The sequence below is a fragment of the Sorex araneus genome, chromosome 1 (genome assembly GCF_027595985.1).
Source record: "Sorex araneus isolate mSorAra2 chromosome 1, mSorAra2.pri, whole genome shotgun sequence".
In the NCBI taxonomy this organism is placed as follows: domain Eukaryota; kingdom Metazoa; phylum Chordata; class Mammalia; order Eulipotyphla; family Soricidae; genus Sorex; species Sorex araneus.
The window spans coordinates 317253508-317275182 of NC_073302.1; the positions used below are offsets into that span (position 1 = coordinate 317253508).

Here is a 21675-nt window from a genome sequence, read left to right on the forward strand (position 1 = left end):
AATATTTGCTGTTTCATTGACCCATCAAAATAACACAATCAAATCAAATAATGTCAGAGCCAAAACGTCACCAAATGTTAGATGGTCATAAATGTAACATATAATAGAATTGTTACAGTAAAGGGCCAGATTGATAGTACAATGGGTAGGGTGCTTGCCTTGCAAGCTGCTGACCCAGATACGATGTCTGGCACCCCATATAGTCCCTGAACCAGTGCCAGGAGTGATCCATGAGTACAGGGCCAGGAATAAGCTCCGAACACCACTGGGTGTGTCCCCAAAACAAAACAACAAAAAACAAAAACAAAGACTTATTACAGTAGAAAAGATATTTTTTATGGTGAATAGAAATATGTGTGGGAAATTAAATGGGACCTCAAAAGAGATGTAGGCAAGAACCCAAGAAATATATTACAATAGCTTGCAGGCACAAGTGTAAAATGTTCTGAGATTTTGGGTTATGGCTTGATTCCCCCAAAGGCTCCTATATTGAGAACTGAAACATCACCTTGGTCACTGCACTTAATGGCACTTAAATCTGGCCAGTGGAGGGAATCTAAGGCCTTCAGCTAGCTTGAATAGTGACTTAGCCTTCCCATCAGTGGGGGGAATCTCCTGTTTGGATTGCTACCCTCTGCCTGAACTTCCAGCGCCATCTTCCTTTCCCACTTTACCCTGGACTCTTATTTCAAGACTGTTTCTTCGATGTAAACAGACATGAGTTCCCCCAAAAGATTCTGCCATGTCTGGGCTGCTAATTCTTGTTTATTGGTTTTTGAGTGCTTTTAGTTTTTTTGTTTTATTTTTATTTTGGGTCACACGTAGCAGTGCTCAGCACTTACTTCTGGTTCTGTGCTCAGGGATGACTCCCGGCAGGGCTTGGGGGCTATCTTGGGTACAGAGAATTAAAACCAAGTTGGCTGAATGCAAGGTTAAGGGCCCTGTCTGCTGTACTAGCTTTCCAGCCTCAGGCTGCTAATTTTTAAATAAGTCTTTCCTACTCCACAAAAAATGACTCACTCACCAATTGGCAACTGAGGACATGATTTGACTCCAGAATCTGCTTCACCTTTGGTTGAGTCTACCCTCTAAGAACTCAGTTTTGGGCTGATCTCCCTGACAATACTTTTAATGCAGTCCAGTTCTAAAGAATTGCAAGTCCTTATGTCTGGTGTAAACAAGGAGTAAAGGTAAAAAGGGCAAGAAATGGATTTTTTTTTCTGACAACAACAAAGACAATCTCCCTTTTAACCTCTTCATTTAGAAGTGGAATAAGTTCTATTATTTAATGGACCTTTTAAGCAGTCTTGTGAAACAAGCCTTTGCATTTGTCAAGAGAACTATTGTCAGTACTTCAAACATTTGAATTCAAATAGCTAGCACAGATAATGTAAACTCACTTTAATCTTTTGAAAATGTCTGTAAGGAAAGGGAAGGAGGGGGAAAAAACCCACCTCTTTCATTTGATGTTACATTTTATAGGCAGTCTTTTACTTGCTCGCTGATTTAAAAAGCTGATTCCCTGGTCCTCTGTGTATTTAATGAGGCTCTCCTTAAATAACATTGTCATTTATGGAAGATGCATGCCTAGAAGGTCATCTCAATGACTTTACCTCAAAGGCCTGGAAGGTCAGTCCCACGTAGTAGTCTTCTGACACTGTGATCCGCCACACACATTCCTTCATCGGCCTGTAGTCATCGGGATAATTAGGAGACTGGATCTGTCCTTCATTCTTGCGTATCTCACCTCCACAGATGGCTGAAGAAAGCAAAAGCGTCACAAATAAACCAAACCCGACCTGGCATTTCATTTTCATTTGCTTGTAAGATAACATTGAAGTTCGGAGCCTGTAGGAGTACAGAGTTTGGGTTATCAGTGCCAAAGCTGGTTGGCTGTGCTCTTGTAAGTATTTAATGATTAAAAAATAAAATGCAGCAAGAGCATGCAGCCACTTGAATTATAAATATGAATCATAATCAGCACAGGAATGTACGTGTTTTAATATCCCTACGAATCCACATCTTCACCCCCGCAAATGAGTTTTATTCGAACTGTTCATTTAAGCATCTGTAAGTGTATTTTATGTGAGTTCATTCTGGGATCTTCTGAACTGTCTTCTGGTCTTTGGACCTGATCAAGAGAATCCCGGAACACTGCTCCTCCGGCAGCCAGCGAGCACCAGGCATTCAACATCTGTGGCTCCATCCAAATCATCCTCTTCTCTGCCATCCTGTTCGTCTTCGAAACAAAACGCTTCTGTTTACTTACCAGTTTAAGAGAAGCAGAAATCATCTTTTAACTGACCTAAACTCCTGTGTTAGCAGAGTCAGGAGCTGAAAGGGTCTTTTCCACCCACAACCTGGCAAGAAGGAGCCCTTTTGCAAGCCGGGAAGCACAATGCCTGTTTGTCATTTTAGAGAAGTATAGAACAAAGCCCCTAATAAATTCCTCCGTGAATGCTGACTCTCTCTGTTAGTCAAAACACACTCCAGAAATGTGCACAAGCACTTTCTGTGCAGATTCTTAGAACAGAGCCCTGGGCAGTGCGGCCAGGCACCACACAAGCAGAAGCTTGGTGCAAAGGAAAGCTGTCACCACTTAATATTTGGATATTTTTGTTTTTTCTGTTTGGGGACCACACCTGGTGCTGCTCAATGCTCACTCCTGGCTCTGTGCTCAAGGGTCACTCCTGAATCTGTGCTCATCGGCACTCAGGGAATCAGATACAGTGCTAGGATCAAACCTAGGTTAGCTGCAGGAAAGGCAAGTACCTTCCCTGTTTTATTATCTCTCTAGCCCAAATATTTTAATGTTCTTATGAAAAATGGGGACATTTAAGAAATTTTGTGCACCTAATTTTCCATGACAAAACTCAGAGTCCATTTAAATGCCTCATAAAATGGACTATTCATGCAAGTCAAATTTATTGAGTATTTTTATTGACATCGTCCATATGAGTATGGTCAGCAAAGCTTATAAAGCCTAGTCATTAAAATATGGTTACAGGATCATTCTAGTTAAGTGTGTGTGTGAGGGGGTGGAACTTCTATTTCTGCTAAGAGATTGAAGAGGAATTATCTCAAAAGTTCTACTGACTTACCTTCATAGACAGCTGCGAAGCCTTTTCCTACCCAATTACTGCTGCTTCGAAATTCAATCCACATTCTGCTGTCTGTCGAGGTAAGAACTTCAGGCACTTTGTCCCCACAGAACCTACCTGAAAGAAATAAAAGAATAAAGAAAGACCCCTAAATATGGCTTTGCTATTCTACTTTTTCTTTTGAATCACTGTGAAAAATACAGTTACAAAGCTGCTCATGACTGGGTTTCAGTCATACAGTGTTCCAACACCCGTCCCTTTACCACCACCAACGTCCCTAGTTTCCCTCCCACCACTGCCCCCTTCCAGCCTGCATAGATGGCAAGCAGTTTTTCTCTCTCTCTCTCTCTCTCTCTCTCTCTCTCTCTCTCTCTTTCTCTCTCCCCCTCTCTTCCCCCTCCCCGTTCTCTCTCCCTCTGTCCCCCTCTTTCTTTTTTTCCCCCACCATTTCTATCTCTCTCTCCCACCTCAACCCCACCCTTTGGCACATTATGGCTTGCAATATAAGTACTGAAAAGTCATTATGTTTATCCCTTTACCTACTTTCGGTACTCAGTTCTTACTCAGCGTGATCATGCCCAACTATTATTGTAATAGTGGTCCCTTGTGTATCCTAACTTCCCTCCCTCACTATCACTTGTGGCAAGCTTTCAAGCATAGACCAGTCCATCTGGCTGGTTTCTACTGTCCTTGGGTATTAGTCTCATACTATGCTTTTTTGTATCCCACTATTAGCTACAAATCAGTATCAATAAAATCTTTTGTTGTTATGTTTGGTTAACAGATGGATGGATCTGTGAATCAGTGAACCAGCTAGTCAAAAGATGCATCTGTATAAAGGTTCTGTGATACATCAAGGAGGAAAGCATTATTCTATGGAGAAAATAAAAGGAAGTACAAGTGATTATGAGAAATGGGTTAAATCATCACCCAAAGTCAGTAGTGGGGAAGCAACTTGAATAAAGAATGTGTCTTGGGGCTGGAGCAATAGCACAGTAGGTAGGGCATTTGCCTTGCATGCAGCCAACCAAGGTTTGATTCCCGGCATCCCATATGGTCCCCTGAGCACCACCAGGAGTGATTCCTGAGTGCAGAGCCAGGAGTAATTCCTGAGCATCGCTGGGTCTGATCCAAAAAGCAAAAAAACAAAAAAAAGGAATGTGTCTTGGTGTGTCTTGACTCCACGTGGGTAGAGTTCTCTCTCCAGACTCAATGATCACTTCTGGAAGATACTCTCTGTCACCTTCAAGTACTTCACATTATTGCGTACATGGAGACAGAATGGCAAATGGTATCGGAGACTTGAGTGTGAGTTCTGTTCGCTTTTCTAAGTGTGCATCCACAGACAATTTATATATGCAAACAAACATAATAGCATCATCTCTTCCTTTCTAACCTCAACCCTCCAAGCAAGTATCTGTTGCTTAGATTGTGTCTACTAAAGGGATGACAGAATGGTCACATATGACAATGTACACGGAAATTCTGCCATTCACTTCTACATGTCCTTGGAAATGACTTTGTACATAGCTTTAGTGTGTATGAAAAATAGTAGTCAACTTAAAATAAACCCATCCTAACAGGTGAAAAAATTGTCTTCCTAAATGTCAGTGGCACTGACTGGGTTTCTTAAACTAGGCTGTACACACAAATGATCAGAATCTGTTAAAAGTCTGCAGTTCAGATGTATAGAGTCTCCGCCTCTGCAGCCACCTTTCCAGGGAGTTTGATGCTGAGGACTCTGGGCTACATTTACTTTGAGGAGCAAGGCAGGGAAAGCTTTTCACACAAGACCTCTGATCTGGAGCGGAGCAATAGTACAGCCAGTAGGGCGTTTGCCTTGTATACAGCTGACCGGGTTCAATCCCCTGCATCCCATATGATCCCCCAAGCACCACAAGGAGTAATTCCTGAGTGCAGAGCCAGGAGTAACCCCTGAGCATCTCTGAGTGTGATCCAAAAAGCAAAAGAAAAAAACGACTGATCAAACCAAATTTGTCTGATGAACCATAATATCCAAAGCATGCAAGGCTAATGTTCTCTAAAAGGCACAGCTTTTCAAGACAGTTTTACATTTATATTTGATATTTGAAATATATTTAGATCATAGAAAATTTGATTATATAAAATTTGATCTTCAAGATGAGTTTAATGAAATGTTTTCTTGAGGACACATAAATTTCACTATAATTCCCTTCATCTAAGAAACTACATGTTTAAGACAGGTTTCATCCACTTTACTTACTATTGCACTAGTTCAGCTCTTGCTTTTTCTTACGTTTACACATTTCTACAGACCTCTGGGATTTACAAAGCCTGCTGTGATTTATTTATTTTTTTTTATTTTTTTTTATATAGTTTATTTTTAATTAGTGAGTCAACGTGAGGGTACAGTTACAGATTTATACATTTTTGTGCTCATGTTTCTCCCTTACAGAGTTTGATAACCCATCCCTTCACCAGTGCCCATTCTCCACCACCAGTAAACCCAACATCCCACCCCCCCTTCCCAGTCCCGTCTCCCCCCACCCCACCCTGCCACTATGGCAGGGAATTCCCTTTTGTTCTCTCTCTCTGGTTAGGTGTTGTGGTTTGCAATAAAGGTGTTGAGTGGCCATTGCGTTCAGTCTCTAGTCTATATTTGGCCCGCATCATCTTTCCCCCACATGACCAACAACCACATTTTACTTGCTGTTCCCTTCTCTGAGTTGCCCAGAGTGAGAGAACCCTGCTGTGATTTAATATAAAAGTATCCAATCAGCAGGTTATACTGCGAAAAAGAGAGATCCGTGTGACACATACACACAACGGAGTAAAGTCACTTGTGGAAAATTAAGGAAAACTCACAAACTCAAAAAGAAAAACATGTTAATAAAGAGTAGATGCTTACATGGTCACTCAGCTCTCACCTTTAAGTAAAACACGGAGTAACAAGGAAGTACTTCATGCAACTTCACTGTGTGGTCTGTGGTTAGACATTTGCAGCAGGCATTCACGAGCACCAAATCTGAGTTACATTTATGACACAAACTACAAATGTCTCTTCTCAGACACAAAAATCTGATTACACAAGTAATCGGATACCAAGCATGTACTAACAATCAAAACTTCACAGCCTTAGCAAACACACACACATAGGCACAATTTATCTGGTTTCTTTCTTAGAGTTCCAATTTCTAAATTAAAAATTCAGAAATATCATGCTGAGAAGTGGTTATCAGCATAATATATGGGAAAGGTTTTCTCAACCATGAAGTTGAGATTCAAGTACTACCTCATAATTTAAGCTTGTTTAACTTGGTAACTATAGACTTACTCTGACTTAAAAAGATATAATAAAAATAGAATTATGGTTACCTACATTTATAATTCAGAGAGAGGACTCTTAACAGAACTAATTGTCTTTAGATGGGGGGAGAACATAGTCACAGGAACAGATGAGGTAAATCATCTCTTACCAAGGAGAGGGGACTTCCTCCAGTATCCATCTCTTACTTCGATATAGTCATACCAGCACAAGCTACTTTTGTACAGGTCCATAGTAGTAAAATTTAATGTTATCTGCAAAAAGAAATAAAAAGAATACACAGAGTAAAACTGATTGCAAGTTCCCATCATGTTTGATTCTCGAAAGTTAAGGACTCAATTACTGTGAAAACAAATTTACAGTAAATTCTTTTTTTCTGTACTGCTTTTCATGTTTTTCAAAATGTTTTCATAAGCATTTACAAAAGCTTTATCATAACAAGCACGTCAAAAAAATCCCATTACAGCAATGTTAATAACACAGAAGTATAATATAGAATCAATTCAATAGAGAAGCCTTGGTACCTATAAAAGAAGAAGTATTTTAACAAATTTACAATAAAGATCATTTGATAAGTTGTGCAATAAGGGTAATTCAAAAAATTGTGCATCTTTTAAAAATAGTTTATTTTGAAATTTCCTAAAGTAAATGAGGTAAACCATTTGAAAATTATGATTTTTCCATGAATATCTTCTTTTTAATAATTTATTTCAAAGACAACCAGTCATATTTCTATAATTGGGTTAAAATAATCACCTCATGCAATAGTCCAAGAACATAATATAATTGTATATGTTGAAGTGTTTGAATGCAGTCTTAGAATTCAAATTTTTTCATATAAGAATAATGAAAGGCAGCTGTCGCCGTGATTCTCTAGACTCAAGAATACATAACCAAAGAACTCTCAGCTTGGAGTTTTTCACATTATTCTGTACTCTATGCTCTGGTTTGAAATATTACTGTTTTTTTTAAAGGTAATTCAAAAAGAACTCTTAGATACACATCTTTCTTATAGCTTTATAAAAAGACACTATGGTTCAAATAACCTCTTTTTATTTGGTAACAAGTAAATCCAAATTAACATGTAGCTATTAAATGAAATAAACATTCACTGTCTGTCATTGTCACCTCATTGCTCATTGATTTGCTTGAGCGGGCACCAGTAACGTCTCCATTGTGAGACTTGTTGTTACTGTTTTTGGCATATCGAATACGCCATGGGTACCTTGCCAGGCTCTGCCGTGCAGATGGGATACTCTTGGTAGCTTGCTGGGCTCTCAGAGAGGGGCGGAGGAATCAAACCCAGGTTGGCTGCATGCAAGACAAATGCCCTACCCGCTGTGCTATCGTTCCAGCGAACTTTAGGGAAAATAATTGTTTCAGTGATGCTCAGGATTTACTCCTGGTTCTGTGTTCAAACAAAGAAAAACATACATAATCAATCAACCCCAGCACCCATATCCTGGAAATACATCCCTATTTCTCCTAGAAAGCTGGATAAGGAATTAAATAAAGAAATTAAATTAAATAAAGAATCTTCCTTTCTTGATCATAACATTTTACAAAAGATTGAGTACTTGTTGTACCAGTCAAACCTATATTATCTTACTTCTTCATAAATAAAAATACAGTATAACTTCAGATATTTTCCCAAGGTGCCTTCTGTCTCCATATTACAATGATTCTCAATTAAACTATAACAAGGTGATTTGTGAATTTCCCATATATATTATCATTTTATAATTATAAAAGTAAAAATATTTAACTAGAATAAAAATTAATATCATAATAGCATTACATTTCATTGTTAAATTTAACACTTTTCACTTTCTTTAAACTTTCCTATTTATAAAGAGATTAAATCTACCAAAGATGTGGAATTATGGGAATAAAATTATATGCTATAATTGTAATATAATTGATGTGAACTAATTTGTTTTGTTTAATAAAAATCATCATTACTTACTTCCATCTACTCATTATATTTCATGCTGATTTGTTTCTCCTGTTCACCAAATTCCATCATCCTAATTAACTTAAAAAGTTCTTTATAAAATTTTCCAAAGTATTTAATGATGACTCATTTTTTTTCCTTTTGTAAAGGGACACACCTGTCACTGTTCAGAGATTACTCCTGGCAGTGCTTGGGGGACCATATGGAGTACCAGGAATCCAAACTGGGTCTCTCCCAGCAAAGTACTTAAATACCTTAGGCACTGGACCTCCCTCTGGCCCAAAAGACTGATATTTTACAAAAATTATCCTAAATACTTCACGATCACAATCACGATCACGAACTCCCCTTGATCATCAAGTTGCTCAAGCAGGCTCAGTAACCTCTCCATTCGTCCTATCCCTGAGAAGCCTCTCTCTTCTTGGCCTTCCCAATGATGCTGCATTGGAGGCTCTTTCAGGGTCAGGGGAATGAGATTCAGCTGGTTACTGGATTTGGCATATGGATACAACATTGGAAGCTTGCTAGGCTGTCCCATGTGGGCAGGAAGCTCTCAGTAGCTTGCTAGTCTCTCCCAGAGGGAAAAGTAGGCTATAAGATATTGCGCGGCCGCAAAGCGGCTGCGCGCTTCTGGGAGCTTGCTTTTAAGTCTCTGGATGTTGGCCGGTGATGGAATTACACACACCTGGGTTCCTCTGCCGGTACCTTCATGCGTGAGGCTTGTCCAAATGTGTGGAGAGGGGCCTTGAGCATGGCTGTGGCTAGGTTCCGGTGGTCTTCAGCCGCTGGGAGCTCTGCTTGGGGCAAGGAGAGAAGCTGGATCCCATCCCCTCCGAGGGGCCCCAGGAAGACAGCCAGGCGTGTGGGCAAGAGACTATCCTAGATATTTAATCACCATAATTCTTGGTTTCTAAACTGTATTTTTAAAAATTCTTAACACATCTTCTTAATATATGGACACAATGCAATCCTTTGGCCATAATTGGTGAAAACTTTCTGGCTTTCCTTTCTTAATTTTATACTTACTGTCTCCTGCAATTCAGGAATACTATTACCTCCTGATATTATATTTTATTCTGCATTCATAGTCTCCCTGTCACAAATGCCAGGCTTTTATCCCTTAATGACACCATAAGAACTTGTCTCCTAGAGCAGAAACGGCAAAACTAAAATATATACACAAACTGTGTGCCCCAAGGCTCATTTTGTGGCTTTCCTCTTCAATTTAAAGGAGAGTTATGTAATGGTGTACAAATATTTTCAACTTCCTCTTGAATAATGAAAAAAATCAGCTAAATGGGAAGTGTGTATATCATCAAATTGTATTCAAAGCAGGAAAAAAATGTAGTTGGATTGCTAGCAGTTACTATCTAAAGTCCTGGAACTTGTGCATACATACACAGTCAGACTGAGGAATAACTAAAGAGAAAAGCTTCCTATCTTGTTTATAATCTTTTCTTTCAAATGCTAAGCACTGCACCATGGAGGAACAAAACCGGCCTACTTTAATATAAAACACAAAACCCTTTAGAAGCAGAAAATGTAATAAAGATAGGCTTTCTAAAATCAAATCTTAGGGCTCTCATGTCGAAGCAAAATGCTAGTCTTTGCCTAAGGTTGTTAGTAAAATCCATACTTTTTTACAAATTGAAAACACTTGGAAACCATTTGGTGGCTTCATATTATTTCATCTTGTGTAAATATATTATATCTCTTTCTTAGAGAATGACAGAATAAACCCCTCCTGGCTCAATTCCATAAATGGTTTGTTTCTGTTGCTATTGGTTTAGCATTATCAATTTTTTTTTTTTTTTGCTTTTTGGGTCACACCCGGCGATGCACAGGGGTTACTCCTGGTTCTACACTCAGGAATTACTCCTGGCAGTGCTCAGGGGACCATATGGGATGCTGGGATTCGAACCTGGGTTGGCCGCGTGCAAGGCAAACACCCTATCTGCTGTACTATTGCTCCAGCCCCAGCACTATCAATTTTTAAAAGAATCATGGATCCCTTAGAATGTGAGATTGGGGGAACTATAAGGAACAATTCTAAGAGTTTTCTGGAAAATGTTATGAGTTTTAATTTGTATTCTGCATACTACCACCGATTGATACTACCACTGTGGAATTTCCTTATTAAGGACATTAATTTTAATCAGCAGGACTGCACTTAAGTACTAAAATACAGAGAGTAAAGGATTTTGAAGAGAACACAAATCAACAGTCAAGGGACTGGATGTCTGCAAGCCCCTCAAAAACAAGTGATATGATAAATAGTCAGCACAATTAAGACATTATAGTTGAGCTAACTTAATTCCATGAGCACCATGGAAAGACCAATTTGAACCAAACTTATACCTTTATAATCTTGTGGATGAGGAAGATCTCAATATTATCAGGTAGGCTGGTATTATTAAATGGCTCTTTAGAAAGAGGTAATAAAATCAAAAGCACTAAATAGATTCCTGGAATCCAGTCAGAAAAAATCCCTGGAAAAAAAATCTAAGAAACTCTCTAGAGAGACTGCAATTCAGAAATGAAGTAGGAGAAGGAAGATGAGGAATTCCCCCAGGGCCCAAATTCAGCCAGCTGCCAGTTTTCATAAACTTCTGGAAATATCCCCATACATAACGGCTTTTACAGTACAATGGCCAAACTGAGTATTTAAAACAAACTGCATAGCTTGCAAAGCCAAAAATATGTAACATATGTTCTTTCTGGAAAAACCTGCCAACTTCTGAAATAATTGATCATTAAGGTTTTGTTCTGAATTGTACCACGTCAAAGTGGAGAAAATACATTTTCCCTGACCAACCAGAAACTGCTTGTATGTGGGAGTATGAGCACCTTGGTTCAAATTCTAGCTTCACCATCAGCCAGTATAATTAAATATTCAGATTATCAAAAGGATTTTCTTAATATAAAGTGGAAGTCATAGTATCAGGTCATCTCAGCAAAACTAAATCAGAAGAGATTTACTGGGCTAATGCTTAGAAAACCATGTGGATGATCTGATAACCTTGTTCAGATTCTTCTATTTTACTGTTTTCATAGTAACTGTTCAGGCACTGGTTACAGGCACTGGGTCCTCCTGCTGTTCATGGATTTGCTCAAGGGAACACCAGTAACATCTCCATTGTGAGACTTGTTGTTACTGTTTTTGGCATATCGAATATGCCATGGGTAGCTTGCCAGGCTCTGCCGTGTGGGCAGGATACTCTTGGTAGCTTGCCGGGCTCTCTTAGAGGGATGGAGGAATTGAACCTAGGTCGGCTGCGTGCAAGGCAATCACCCTACTTATTTGTGTATTTATTGGTACACAATAAATATTGAAAACATCATATAAACAAAAGCCTTAGCCTAATTGACTTAATACAGCCATGTTGGGAAATGAAAACAAGTAAACAAACAAACATGAGTTAAAAGTTTTATAGGAAAATCAAAATAAAATCTAAAAGTTTTAGAGTATAAGATCTAAGGAGGGCTTGAGGCTGCTCCAGGGCTATAGAGAAGATCATTATAAAACTCAGAAGATTCCCCATTCTATCTTAGATGAATTCTATGGTATCTCTGGGAGAGAGAGAAGCACTGAATTTTTCTTTAAGCCTATTTTTTCTCCATCAATTTACCTCAGATCTAAATATTGAGATCTTGATTAGTCATCACCAACACCCTAGAAGAACCTTTTTAAAACTACAAAACCTCTTCCCCCCATGTCAAATCAGTTGTCAACTTCTCTAGGTGAACCTCGCTGCCCTCTGTCCAGGGTCAGAGCACCCCATTCTGTTCTGCAAGTACTGCAAGCATTGCTTTGGTTGGTGGCTCCCTCTGCTCTAGTCCTTCCTCCGCTGTGGCTACTTTAACCTCAGTGCAGACAGACTTCCTCCCGGGCATCTTGGCTCACTTGTGCGTTAGTATGCTTGTCAAAACAGGGACATCACAGACCTCAGGGTAACAACACCCTTTGCTCACTCATCTTTCACTACTGCTCACAGATTTCTTTTCAACAAGTCCTGTTTTCTTTATAGGGTCCTCTAGCAAGGTACCTTAATTTCAGCATTTGCTTAATCAGGTATTTATAAAGCTACCAGGGATTTCACTTTCTCATCCCTTTTTGCCAAATTTTCACACCTTTCAAAGTATAGCAAAGGTTTCTTTCAATTAAAAAAAATATATATCTCTTTAAAATATATTGCCTGCTAATAAATATGAATATATTGTCATACTATGTATGATGTATTCCAATATATTATTTTTTTAATTTCCATTAAAGAATTATGATGTAGGGGGCTGGAGCGATAGTATAGCGAGTAAGGTGTTTGCCTTGCATGTGTCTGACCCAGGTTCAATCACTGGCATCCTATGGTCCCCCCATGCACCGCCAGGAATAACTCCAGAATGCAGAGCCAGGAGAAACCCCTGAGCATTGCCGGATGTGACCCCAAAAAGAAAAAAAATTATATACAAAGTTATTGATCATTGAGATTTAGGCAAACATATTTCAACTCCAATCCCACCATTAGTGACAACTTCCCTCCAGTGTTCTCATATTCCCTCCCCACCCCCAACCCTCGCGCCTGTCAACTTGACAGACACATTACAAAGTTTCAGTGGTTGCAGCATAAATCTTATGTTTTCAGTTTTATCGAGTCTGTTTCAGATATATGACTGTACCACTCACCCATATCACCATATAACTGACGCCCTGATGCCTGTTCACCCAGGACTTCCCATTCTCTTCTTCCTCTCTTGATGTCTTTCCCTCTCTGTCCTTCTCTCTAAACACTGGGACTTTACTACATTTTACTACATTTCCTTACTTAGTATTCTATATAGCTCAGATAAGTGAGATCATCTTGTGTTTCTTTCTTCTTCACTCAACATAGTATCATCCAGTTCTACCAGACTGCAGCAAATTGCAAGATTTCACCATTCCCTGAAGCTACATAGTATTCCATTGTGTATATACACTACATATTCATAATCCATTCATGTGTATTTGGACACCAAGATTGATTCCATACCTTAGATATTTTACAGAGTGCGGCAATGAATAATGGTGTATGTATGTCCTTATGAAAGTGCTTTTATGTCCTGGGAGTAGATACCCCAAAGTGGAATTGCTGGTTCATATGGCAGTTCAATTCTAAGTTTACTGAGAATTCGCCACACTGTTTACACAGGGATTGTCCTATAAAACATTCCCACCAGTGGTGGATCACAGTTCATTTTTACCACATCCCTGCCAACACAGATTGTTCCTCCTATTTTTGATATGCACCACTCTTATGGACGTTAGATGGTATCTCATTTTCATCCTGATTTGGATTTCTCTGATGATAAGTGATGGTGAGCATTAGAGATTTTACCATTTACTTGTTACAGTGTAAGAACGCAATACAATTTTCTGTTTAAATTTAAAAAATTCTTTCTACTGCTAATTCATCAGGTTATCATTACATATACATACTGAATTTTAATGTTTCCAGTATTTATATAATTTTAGGCAATTTAATTCCCATTTTTGATGCTATTTTGGCAAAATAATATTTTCTAACATTGAGTAACTCTCTCATCACTAACTCAACACACCTAAAATGTTAGCAATATATGCTTTACTTGACTTAATTATATTTTTCTCATAACTTCCTTGGGCTTATATTCATATGTAAAGTACTTTAGACTATTTAAGTATAGAGTCTGGTCATTAAAATTTTATCAGCTTTGTAAAATAGTTGAAGAGTTTATGCACTGTTTTACAGTGCACTAGAAATATATTTTATTACATGAGAAGCATTTGCTATTTTACAGTTTAAAAAAAGACTGCACTGAGAAATCACTGCAAGCAGTGCACTCCAGAGTTAGTTGTGTAAACTTATTTTACATTTGTATCAACTTGTTAAATGTTTGGTGCCCATTAAGCCATCTTTATTTAATTTTCAGTGTTCTACATTAACACTTTAGTTAAAATCAAATTAAATGTTTTGACTTTTAGCAATTTTTCAACATTGACAATTTTATCCCCAAAACTATATTATCATAAGTTCAAGCAAAAAACCCCCACAATTTTGGACCAAAAATCTCCATCAAAATATAAATTTAAATAAGCAACTAAAATTAATTATTTTTAAATCAATTAATTTAAACTAATTGTTTTGAATTAATTTAAAATGAATTAAAAGTCCAGATGCATGGTTCAGTGATAGGCACATATCAAATATGTGTGAGTCTCTCTCTGGGTTTGATTTCTGATGCCAGAAAATAAAAATAAAGGTTAAACTACAAGCTGAACAGGATGATTTTCGGTGAAAGCATGAGATATATACTAAATAAAAATTTATGGTAAATTTTTGAGGAGTGTTGGAAAAGAGAATATCCATGTTCAAAAGAATATGTATATGTATAAATCTATAAGCCATTTATGCAAAAATTTACTCAGCAATGGAGTTAAAACCTAAATATAGCACCCAAACTATAAAGTTCTTAGAAGAAATTATAGGAGTAGGCTCACTGTATTATTACCAGAATCTGGCAATGAGTTATTGACTATGAAACTAAAAGTACACTGTCTGCAATTATAATCACTGTTATCACTGTCATCCCATTGCTCATCGATTTGCTTGAGTGGGCACCAGTAATGTCTCCATCATGAGACTTTCTGTTACTGTTCTTGGCATAACGAATACACCACGGATAGCTTGCCAGACTCTGCCGTGCGGGCAAGATACTCTCAGTAGCTTGCCTGGCTCTCCGAGAGGGACAGAGGAATTGAACCCGGATCGGCCACGTGCAAGGCAAACGGCTGGATTGATAGTACAGTGGTAGGGCTTTTGCCTTGCACACAGATGACTTGGATTCGATCCCCGACGTCCCATATGGTTCCCCCAGCACTGCCAGGAATAATTCCTGAGTACAGAGCCAAGAGTAACCCCTGAGCATCGCTGGGTGTGACAAAAAAAGAAAAAATTGCAATTATAATAAAGGTGACTAAAATAAATAGTTTAATTCAAAGCATAAAATGTGATCCTGAACTAACAAAAATAATTTTCTGTCTACATTGCACACTCCAAGAAATAAGTTTATACAGAATGATTGAACTTACAAGAAATAAAAAGATATACTATGCAAAAAAATTAATCAAATATGTAATACTGTTAATAACAAAGTTGTAACCTAAAACATGACAAAAATAGATGCTAGCAGCTATATTATAGTTAAATTTATAATAATTAATATTCTAAATGGAAATGTAAATAATATATAAAAATATAAAATATATTTCAAATAAAACTATGAAATAACAAATCAATATTGACAAGTATCAATACCTTTGTAATAATAATGAAGACAACCTAAAATAAGCACATATAGAGATGTTTGTTTATAAAAGATGAATAAAAATATCTTTTAAAAACCAACTTTTCTATAAGAATAATGGTCACTTCCATAGTTAAGGAGCCAGTCTTAAGGAACAACAAAAACCATTGTGTTATAGAATATACTCTCAAACCCCTAAAAAAATTACTGAAAGAGAAATGAAAAAGAAAGACTGGAGATTTGATAACTGGCATCATATATGAACACCAGAAGTTATCCCTAATCACAGACAAGCGTGTCTTGATCGCTGTCAGGGTGGGCCCAAAATAAAAATAATAAATAAATTGATCAATTTTTAAAAGTCTACTCCAGATTTCAGCAGAATGAAGAAACAAAAATGTTTCCAGATAAGAAAAACATTCTACTTAAAAAAATGTTGAGGGCTGGAGCAATAGAACAGTGGATATGGCGTTTGTCTTGCTCTCGGCTGACCCAGGTCCCAGCATCCCATATGGTCCCCCAAGCACCACCAGGGTTAATTCCTGAGTGCATGAGCCAAAAGTAACCCCTGTGCATTGCCGGGTGTGAACAAAAAGGAAAAAAAAAAGGTTGAAAAGAAATTTAAGAGACACAATTGAAAAATAACAAAAATATTTTACTTTAAGCACTCAAAACTTGAAGAACATAGTAGGTATTAGAAATTCACTTCTATTCTAAAATATTTATTAAAAGAATACCATGAATTAGTAAGTTAAATGATTAAGTAAAAAAGTTACAAAAAACAACAGGATGAACCTTTATTTTAGAAGAAAATAGAAGCATATGAATTAAAAGTGAGTTAATATTGTTCATTGACCACTCAACTACAACTTATTTGCTTGTTATAATAATAACTATCATTATAGAAAGGAGATGTTATTAGGTTCTTTCTATTTGCAATATTTTAGAAAATACTATTTACTAGTAATACAATTATACAATAAATATAAATTCACCTTATACAATAAACATGAATTAATTGACTACTCATGGTATGAGCACTATAGTTGGATAGGAGGAACTTTATAGTATTATCTTACTCTTGCAAATCGATTTTATTCAAATATACCCCAAACTTTTCATATTATATAATATATTTAATGTTATATATAGTTTTAGGTGTGCTCTGGCTTCATATTCATATCTTGTTCTTTATGACATTAAAATTATTTTATTGTATAGTTCCAAATAATCTATAAATTTATTATAATAAATGTAATTATTGAATTTAAAATGGCCATAAAACAGTAGGTACTAATGCATTCCAAGGCAGTTGTAATTCTTTATGTGTTAGAACTGAACAACACGTGTTTAATTCGTTTAATTCAACTTTCATTGTGAATTTATAACACCTTGGACAGCTCCAAAGCCAAGATTCTCTTAAAAACATTCAATTCACAGGAATATCAAACTTTCTTTAGCTAAAAGTTCATTTCCATCAAAAAATTATTTAATAACTATTAGAAAATATAGATAATAAATATAATCTTAATCTGGAAGAATTTTGAAAATTAGCATTCAGAAGAAACCAAAGATGAAAATAAATATTTTGGCACTTACCAAATAATAAAGGCATTTCTCATAATTCTTGATTTTTAAAAAAGTATCCTTTTACCCCTAACTTAATTATGACCTATCATATTATATATATAACATATACAGTATATTAGCATATATTAGTATTTGGACCACAGCTCTATGTCAGAGGTCATTTCTGGTAGGGCTCTATCCCAGGTTGGCCATGCAAAGTGCCTACCTTCTATACTATCTCTCCAGTCTTCCTTGTTAAGAATATAACAATGGAGCCAGAGAGATGGTACAGTGGTAAGGAACTTCCCTTGCATAAAGGAACTTCCCCTGCATAAAGTAGAGCTGGGTTCAACCTCCAGCATCTCATATGGTCCCCAAAGCGCTGCCAGAATAAATCCCTAAGCACATAGCCAGGAATATACCCTGAACACTGCCAGGACATGGCTGAAAAACAAAAACGAAACAAAAAAAAATTGAAACATTTTGTTATTCATATAAATAGATGGCCATCTTTTTTTATTTTCTGGGTAAGTTTATATTTAAAATACAATTAATTCTTCTATGGATATTGTGGGATATTGTGGGTAATCAATGAATGATTAAACCATCTAATCTGGATTTTTGTTGTTGAAAAATAGGACTAATAATTATTTAATTACTTAGTTATTCAATACATTCACTAGTTACTAAAGTATTCAAGACTTCTATTTCTTCTTTAGTAAGAACAGTAATATTTCATTATAATTTTTTTTCAACTGCAGTTTTAAGTTGTGAAAATAATGTTTAAATTATTTTCATTCTGGCTTCTAAATCAACTATAGTTATTATAATTTTTACTTCAAGTATTTTATGTCTCTTCTTTCCTGTTATTTATTTTCTTTCTTGATCTCTTTTCATTCATTTTCCTGTTTATAATACTGATTCAAAATATAAAAGTTGTTCATACTACAAGCAATGTAATTTTTATATTAGTAATTTTATACATTATTTGATATTTTTTAAATTTATATACCTTTTACTTCATGCTCTTTTGTATAGACCCTACATAGGATTGTTTATACTTCATTAGTTTGGGGCACTTTTCATGTCATACTACAAATATTTCAAGAAAGAAGAATTTTTGATCTCATATACACTTAAAATAGAGCTCTTTTTCTGGAACAGGGCACACCTTGCAGTGCTCGGGAGTGGATTTCATCCAGCAGTGCTCAGGAGATCGTCTGGTGGTGAGGATTTACCTGGTCCTCCCCCATGCAAAGCTCACACTCATCCAATTGAGCTATCTCCCTGGTTCAGAAGTAGAATGCCTAATGGTATAAATACCTTCTCCCCTGGGGTCACAGAAACTCTCCAGATGCAGTGTGTATAAGAAGGGTAGCCGTTGGGGAATCCTGGAGAGGAAAGGTTGCCATTGGATTCTTGCAGTGTTTCTCCACATGCTGAAAGGGGGAAGACACAAAGATAAAATTCTTATTTCCAAATGTTTTCAAAGACACACACATCATAAAGCTTGATGTCCACGTCAGGCTGTTAGACAAATGTGTATTGATATTTTAAAGCCTTTTTTTCCTGAATAAATTTCTGTTTGTATCTTTTACCATGATTTCAGCATACTGATGGCATCACTAGAGTCAACCGTATGTCTAACAGATAAAAGATGAAGCTTTCCACTTGGAAACTTTTCTAATTCACTCTGTATTAACCAGAAGCCAACTTGAAGTAGACCTTTTTCCACATTCGGGCTAGTAACTATCTTACTGATATAACACTGGGGTCATGGGAAACAGTTCACTAATATACTCTGTAAAATGAATATAAGCTGAATAAATAGTGAATACTCTGAGCTGAAAAAAATCTTAACCCATAGCTCATAACACATTAATAAAGGTAAAAAAGTATAAAGATCAAAAAGATTTTCTCAGAAGTCACTTTCTAAATTAAAAGACAAAAATATCATGGAATACTTAAATTTAAGAAAGAGGAACTCTCTTCTTTCTTTGATCATAAGTACAAAATGCTGGAAAGGCACATATATTTTCTTCTTAAGAAGCTGCCAATTTCTCGTGAGGTATTAAACAACATCTGAAATAGCAACATATTAGCTGCACAGCTTTAAGGTTTGTGTCGTTAATATTGCCAAGACCATTTTGATAAAGCCATGTATCAGATGCAATTAATTCATCACTACAGCCAAACTTGTAGTTATAGCCATTCATTAATGAGTTTTCCTGTTGCTTTTTTATGATAAAAAGGAGATATACGTTTTAAGTAAACTTAATTCAAGAATTGTTCTCCCATTGCAGTGAGTAATCCTTATAAACTTCATTCAGCAATTGGAAAAAATATTTTACATCTCTGGTGGAGGCTGAAACAAAAATTAAGATATGTCCATGGAATAGAGCCACCTTGACAACAAATAAACACTCATCTCTTACAAAATCTTTGTAAACTATAAATGGCTCTGTGTACTTTGAGTTAAATGAAAAAATATGATGTCTTTGAAAATATAAAACATAGCTGTAAAAAAGTGTCTGACAGGATATAAATATTTATTTGGAAATGTATTATGTTTGCATGACTAAACTTAAATGTAATCCATGTTTGTTCTGATGAGTAGGCGGGTAGAAGCAACATCAGAATTACATAAAGAGCACAAGGTCAAAAAGGCACCAGTACTTTCTATGAATCATGTAGAGCATTTGATAGGTGTGACATTACAAAACCCCAAAAGAAAAAATTAAACTTTGCTATGATTTTGTTAACAATGTGTTTCTATGTATGATTAGTTATTTTGACCGTTACTGTATTTTACACACCCCCTCCAAAAAATGTAAAAGTAATCTCCTAAATCATCTGGATGACAGTAGTGATATTTTGGAAATATTTAAAAATAGATTTCAATAGTAACTGCCTTGCCAAACCGGAACCATCCTTTATAATGAAGCACAAATTGCATTTCCAAGAAAGCTTCCTCATGCAGTATACACCCAGGTTAAGGTGCCTTCTGGGATTAGTGCCACAGTGACAGCCTCTATGTTGAAGTAGATGCTATTCTGTATGTAGTCTCTTATATTCATGGAACTACCAACATCACACTGGCACTTTCACACTTAGAAGCTGACTCATTCATTCATTCATTCATTCATATAGTATTTATTTAGTATCTAGTTTATATCCAGTCAGGATAGCATGAAAAAAATTACTCAACTCTCTGATCCTAATCAAGTTTATTCTGAAGTATAAAAGAAATGAAAAGTTAATAGACTATTACAAGAATAAGTCACAAAGACCAGGATCTAATAAAACAATTAGCACCATAGGAGTCTTGGGGGACCAGGACATTTTTGAGTGGGGATAGATAGTGAAGCCAAATCTCAAGACTGAGCTAGGAAGTGGGAAGAAACTGCAGCGGGGAAACCTAGAGGAGACATGTGGAAAAGGAGATTAGTCTTCATCCAGAAGAAAAAGGGTAAGATCTGCATATTAAAATGTCAACTGGATGGTGAGTGGCCAGACAACTAAAGAATGTAAAAATGGAGACAGGACATTAATTTGTAGGCATTTTAGCAAACTAACCAAAAGAGGATGATCCTTGGAAAGGACATTTGGAGCAAAAATGTGTGCTGCTAAGACAGCAGGGGGCTAACAACTGCTGCAAGTGAGGTGGAGGGAAAATGAAGTGTAAACGCCCTCCACTGCATTGGCTTGGGTTACTGGTTGTTTTGTGGGTGGCGTCATTCACAGATCTAGGGAAAGTTTAGAGACAGATAAATAAATAGATCCAAAGAAAAAATGAGAAAAATAGCTAAGTGACTTCTTTGCACACTGACATTATATATTTGGGGTACGGAGAAAGGATTGAGCCATATGTGGTGGTGCTCAGGCCTTACTCCTGTCCTTGGGGATCACTCCTGATTGTTTAGGGAACCAGAAAGAATGCCACGGATGAAATCAGGGTAGGCAATGGGCAAGGCAAGCGCCTTACCTTCTGTACAATCTCTCTTACTGTTGACATTACATTTTAATCAAGAATGTAATCCTGATTAAATCAAGAGATCGGAAATCTCAAAATAATATTAGGGCTAAGATATTATAAGTTCAGTGAACAGGAAAGGAGCTTACATCAATGTTCAAATTAAGTTTAATGAAACAACAGTTTAGAATTATAAAAAGTTTCTACTCCATGAATGCTGAAACTGGCCTTTCATCTCTACAATATCCAGCAAACAAAAAGAACCTGTAAGCATGGGTATATGTTTTTGTGTATATCAAAATTAAGAACACATTTAAATCCATGAACATAGATTTCTATGTGTCTTCATACACATAGACACTTATACAAAACAACGGAAATGCTAAATCTCAGAAGTCCCTTTATGTTTAGATACCAATTTATTTTCTATTTTTGCACTTAGATTATGTTACTT

At 36.6% G+C, this 21675-nt stretch overlaps 1 protein-coding gene across 1 annotated transcript in view; it reads right to left on the reverse strand.

Annotated features, from left to right (window-relative positions):
* The window catches only part of TLL1 (tolloid like 1), a 216441-nt gene that overhangs the window by 56410 nt on the left and 138356 nt on the right, over positions 1-21675 (reverse strand). The window contains exons 9-12 of the mRNA XM_004610364.2: positions 18572-18687; positions 6560-6662; positions 3102-3218; positions 1614-1759 (exon numbers count right to left, since the gene is read on the reverse strand). Of these exons, the coding sequence (XP_004610421.2) occupies positions 1614-1759; positions 3102-3218; positions 6560-6662; positions 18572-18687 (482 nt within the window). The remainder of the gene's footprint in view (positions 1-1613; positions 1760-3101; positions 3219-6559; positions 6663-18571; positions 18688-21675) is intronic.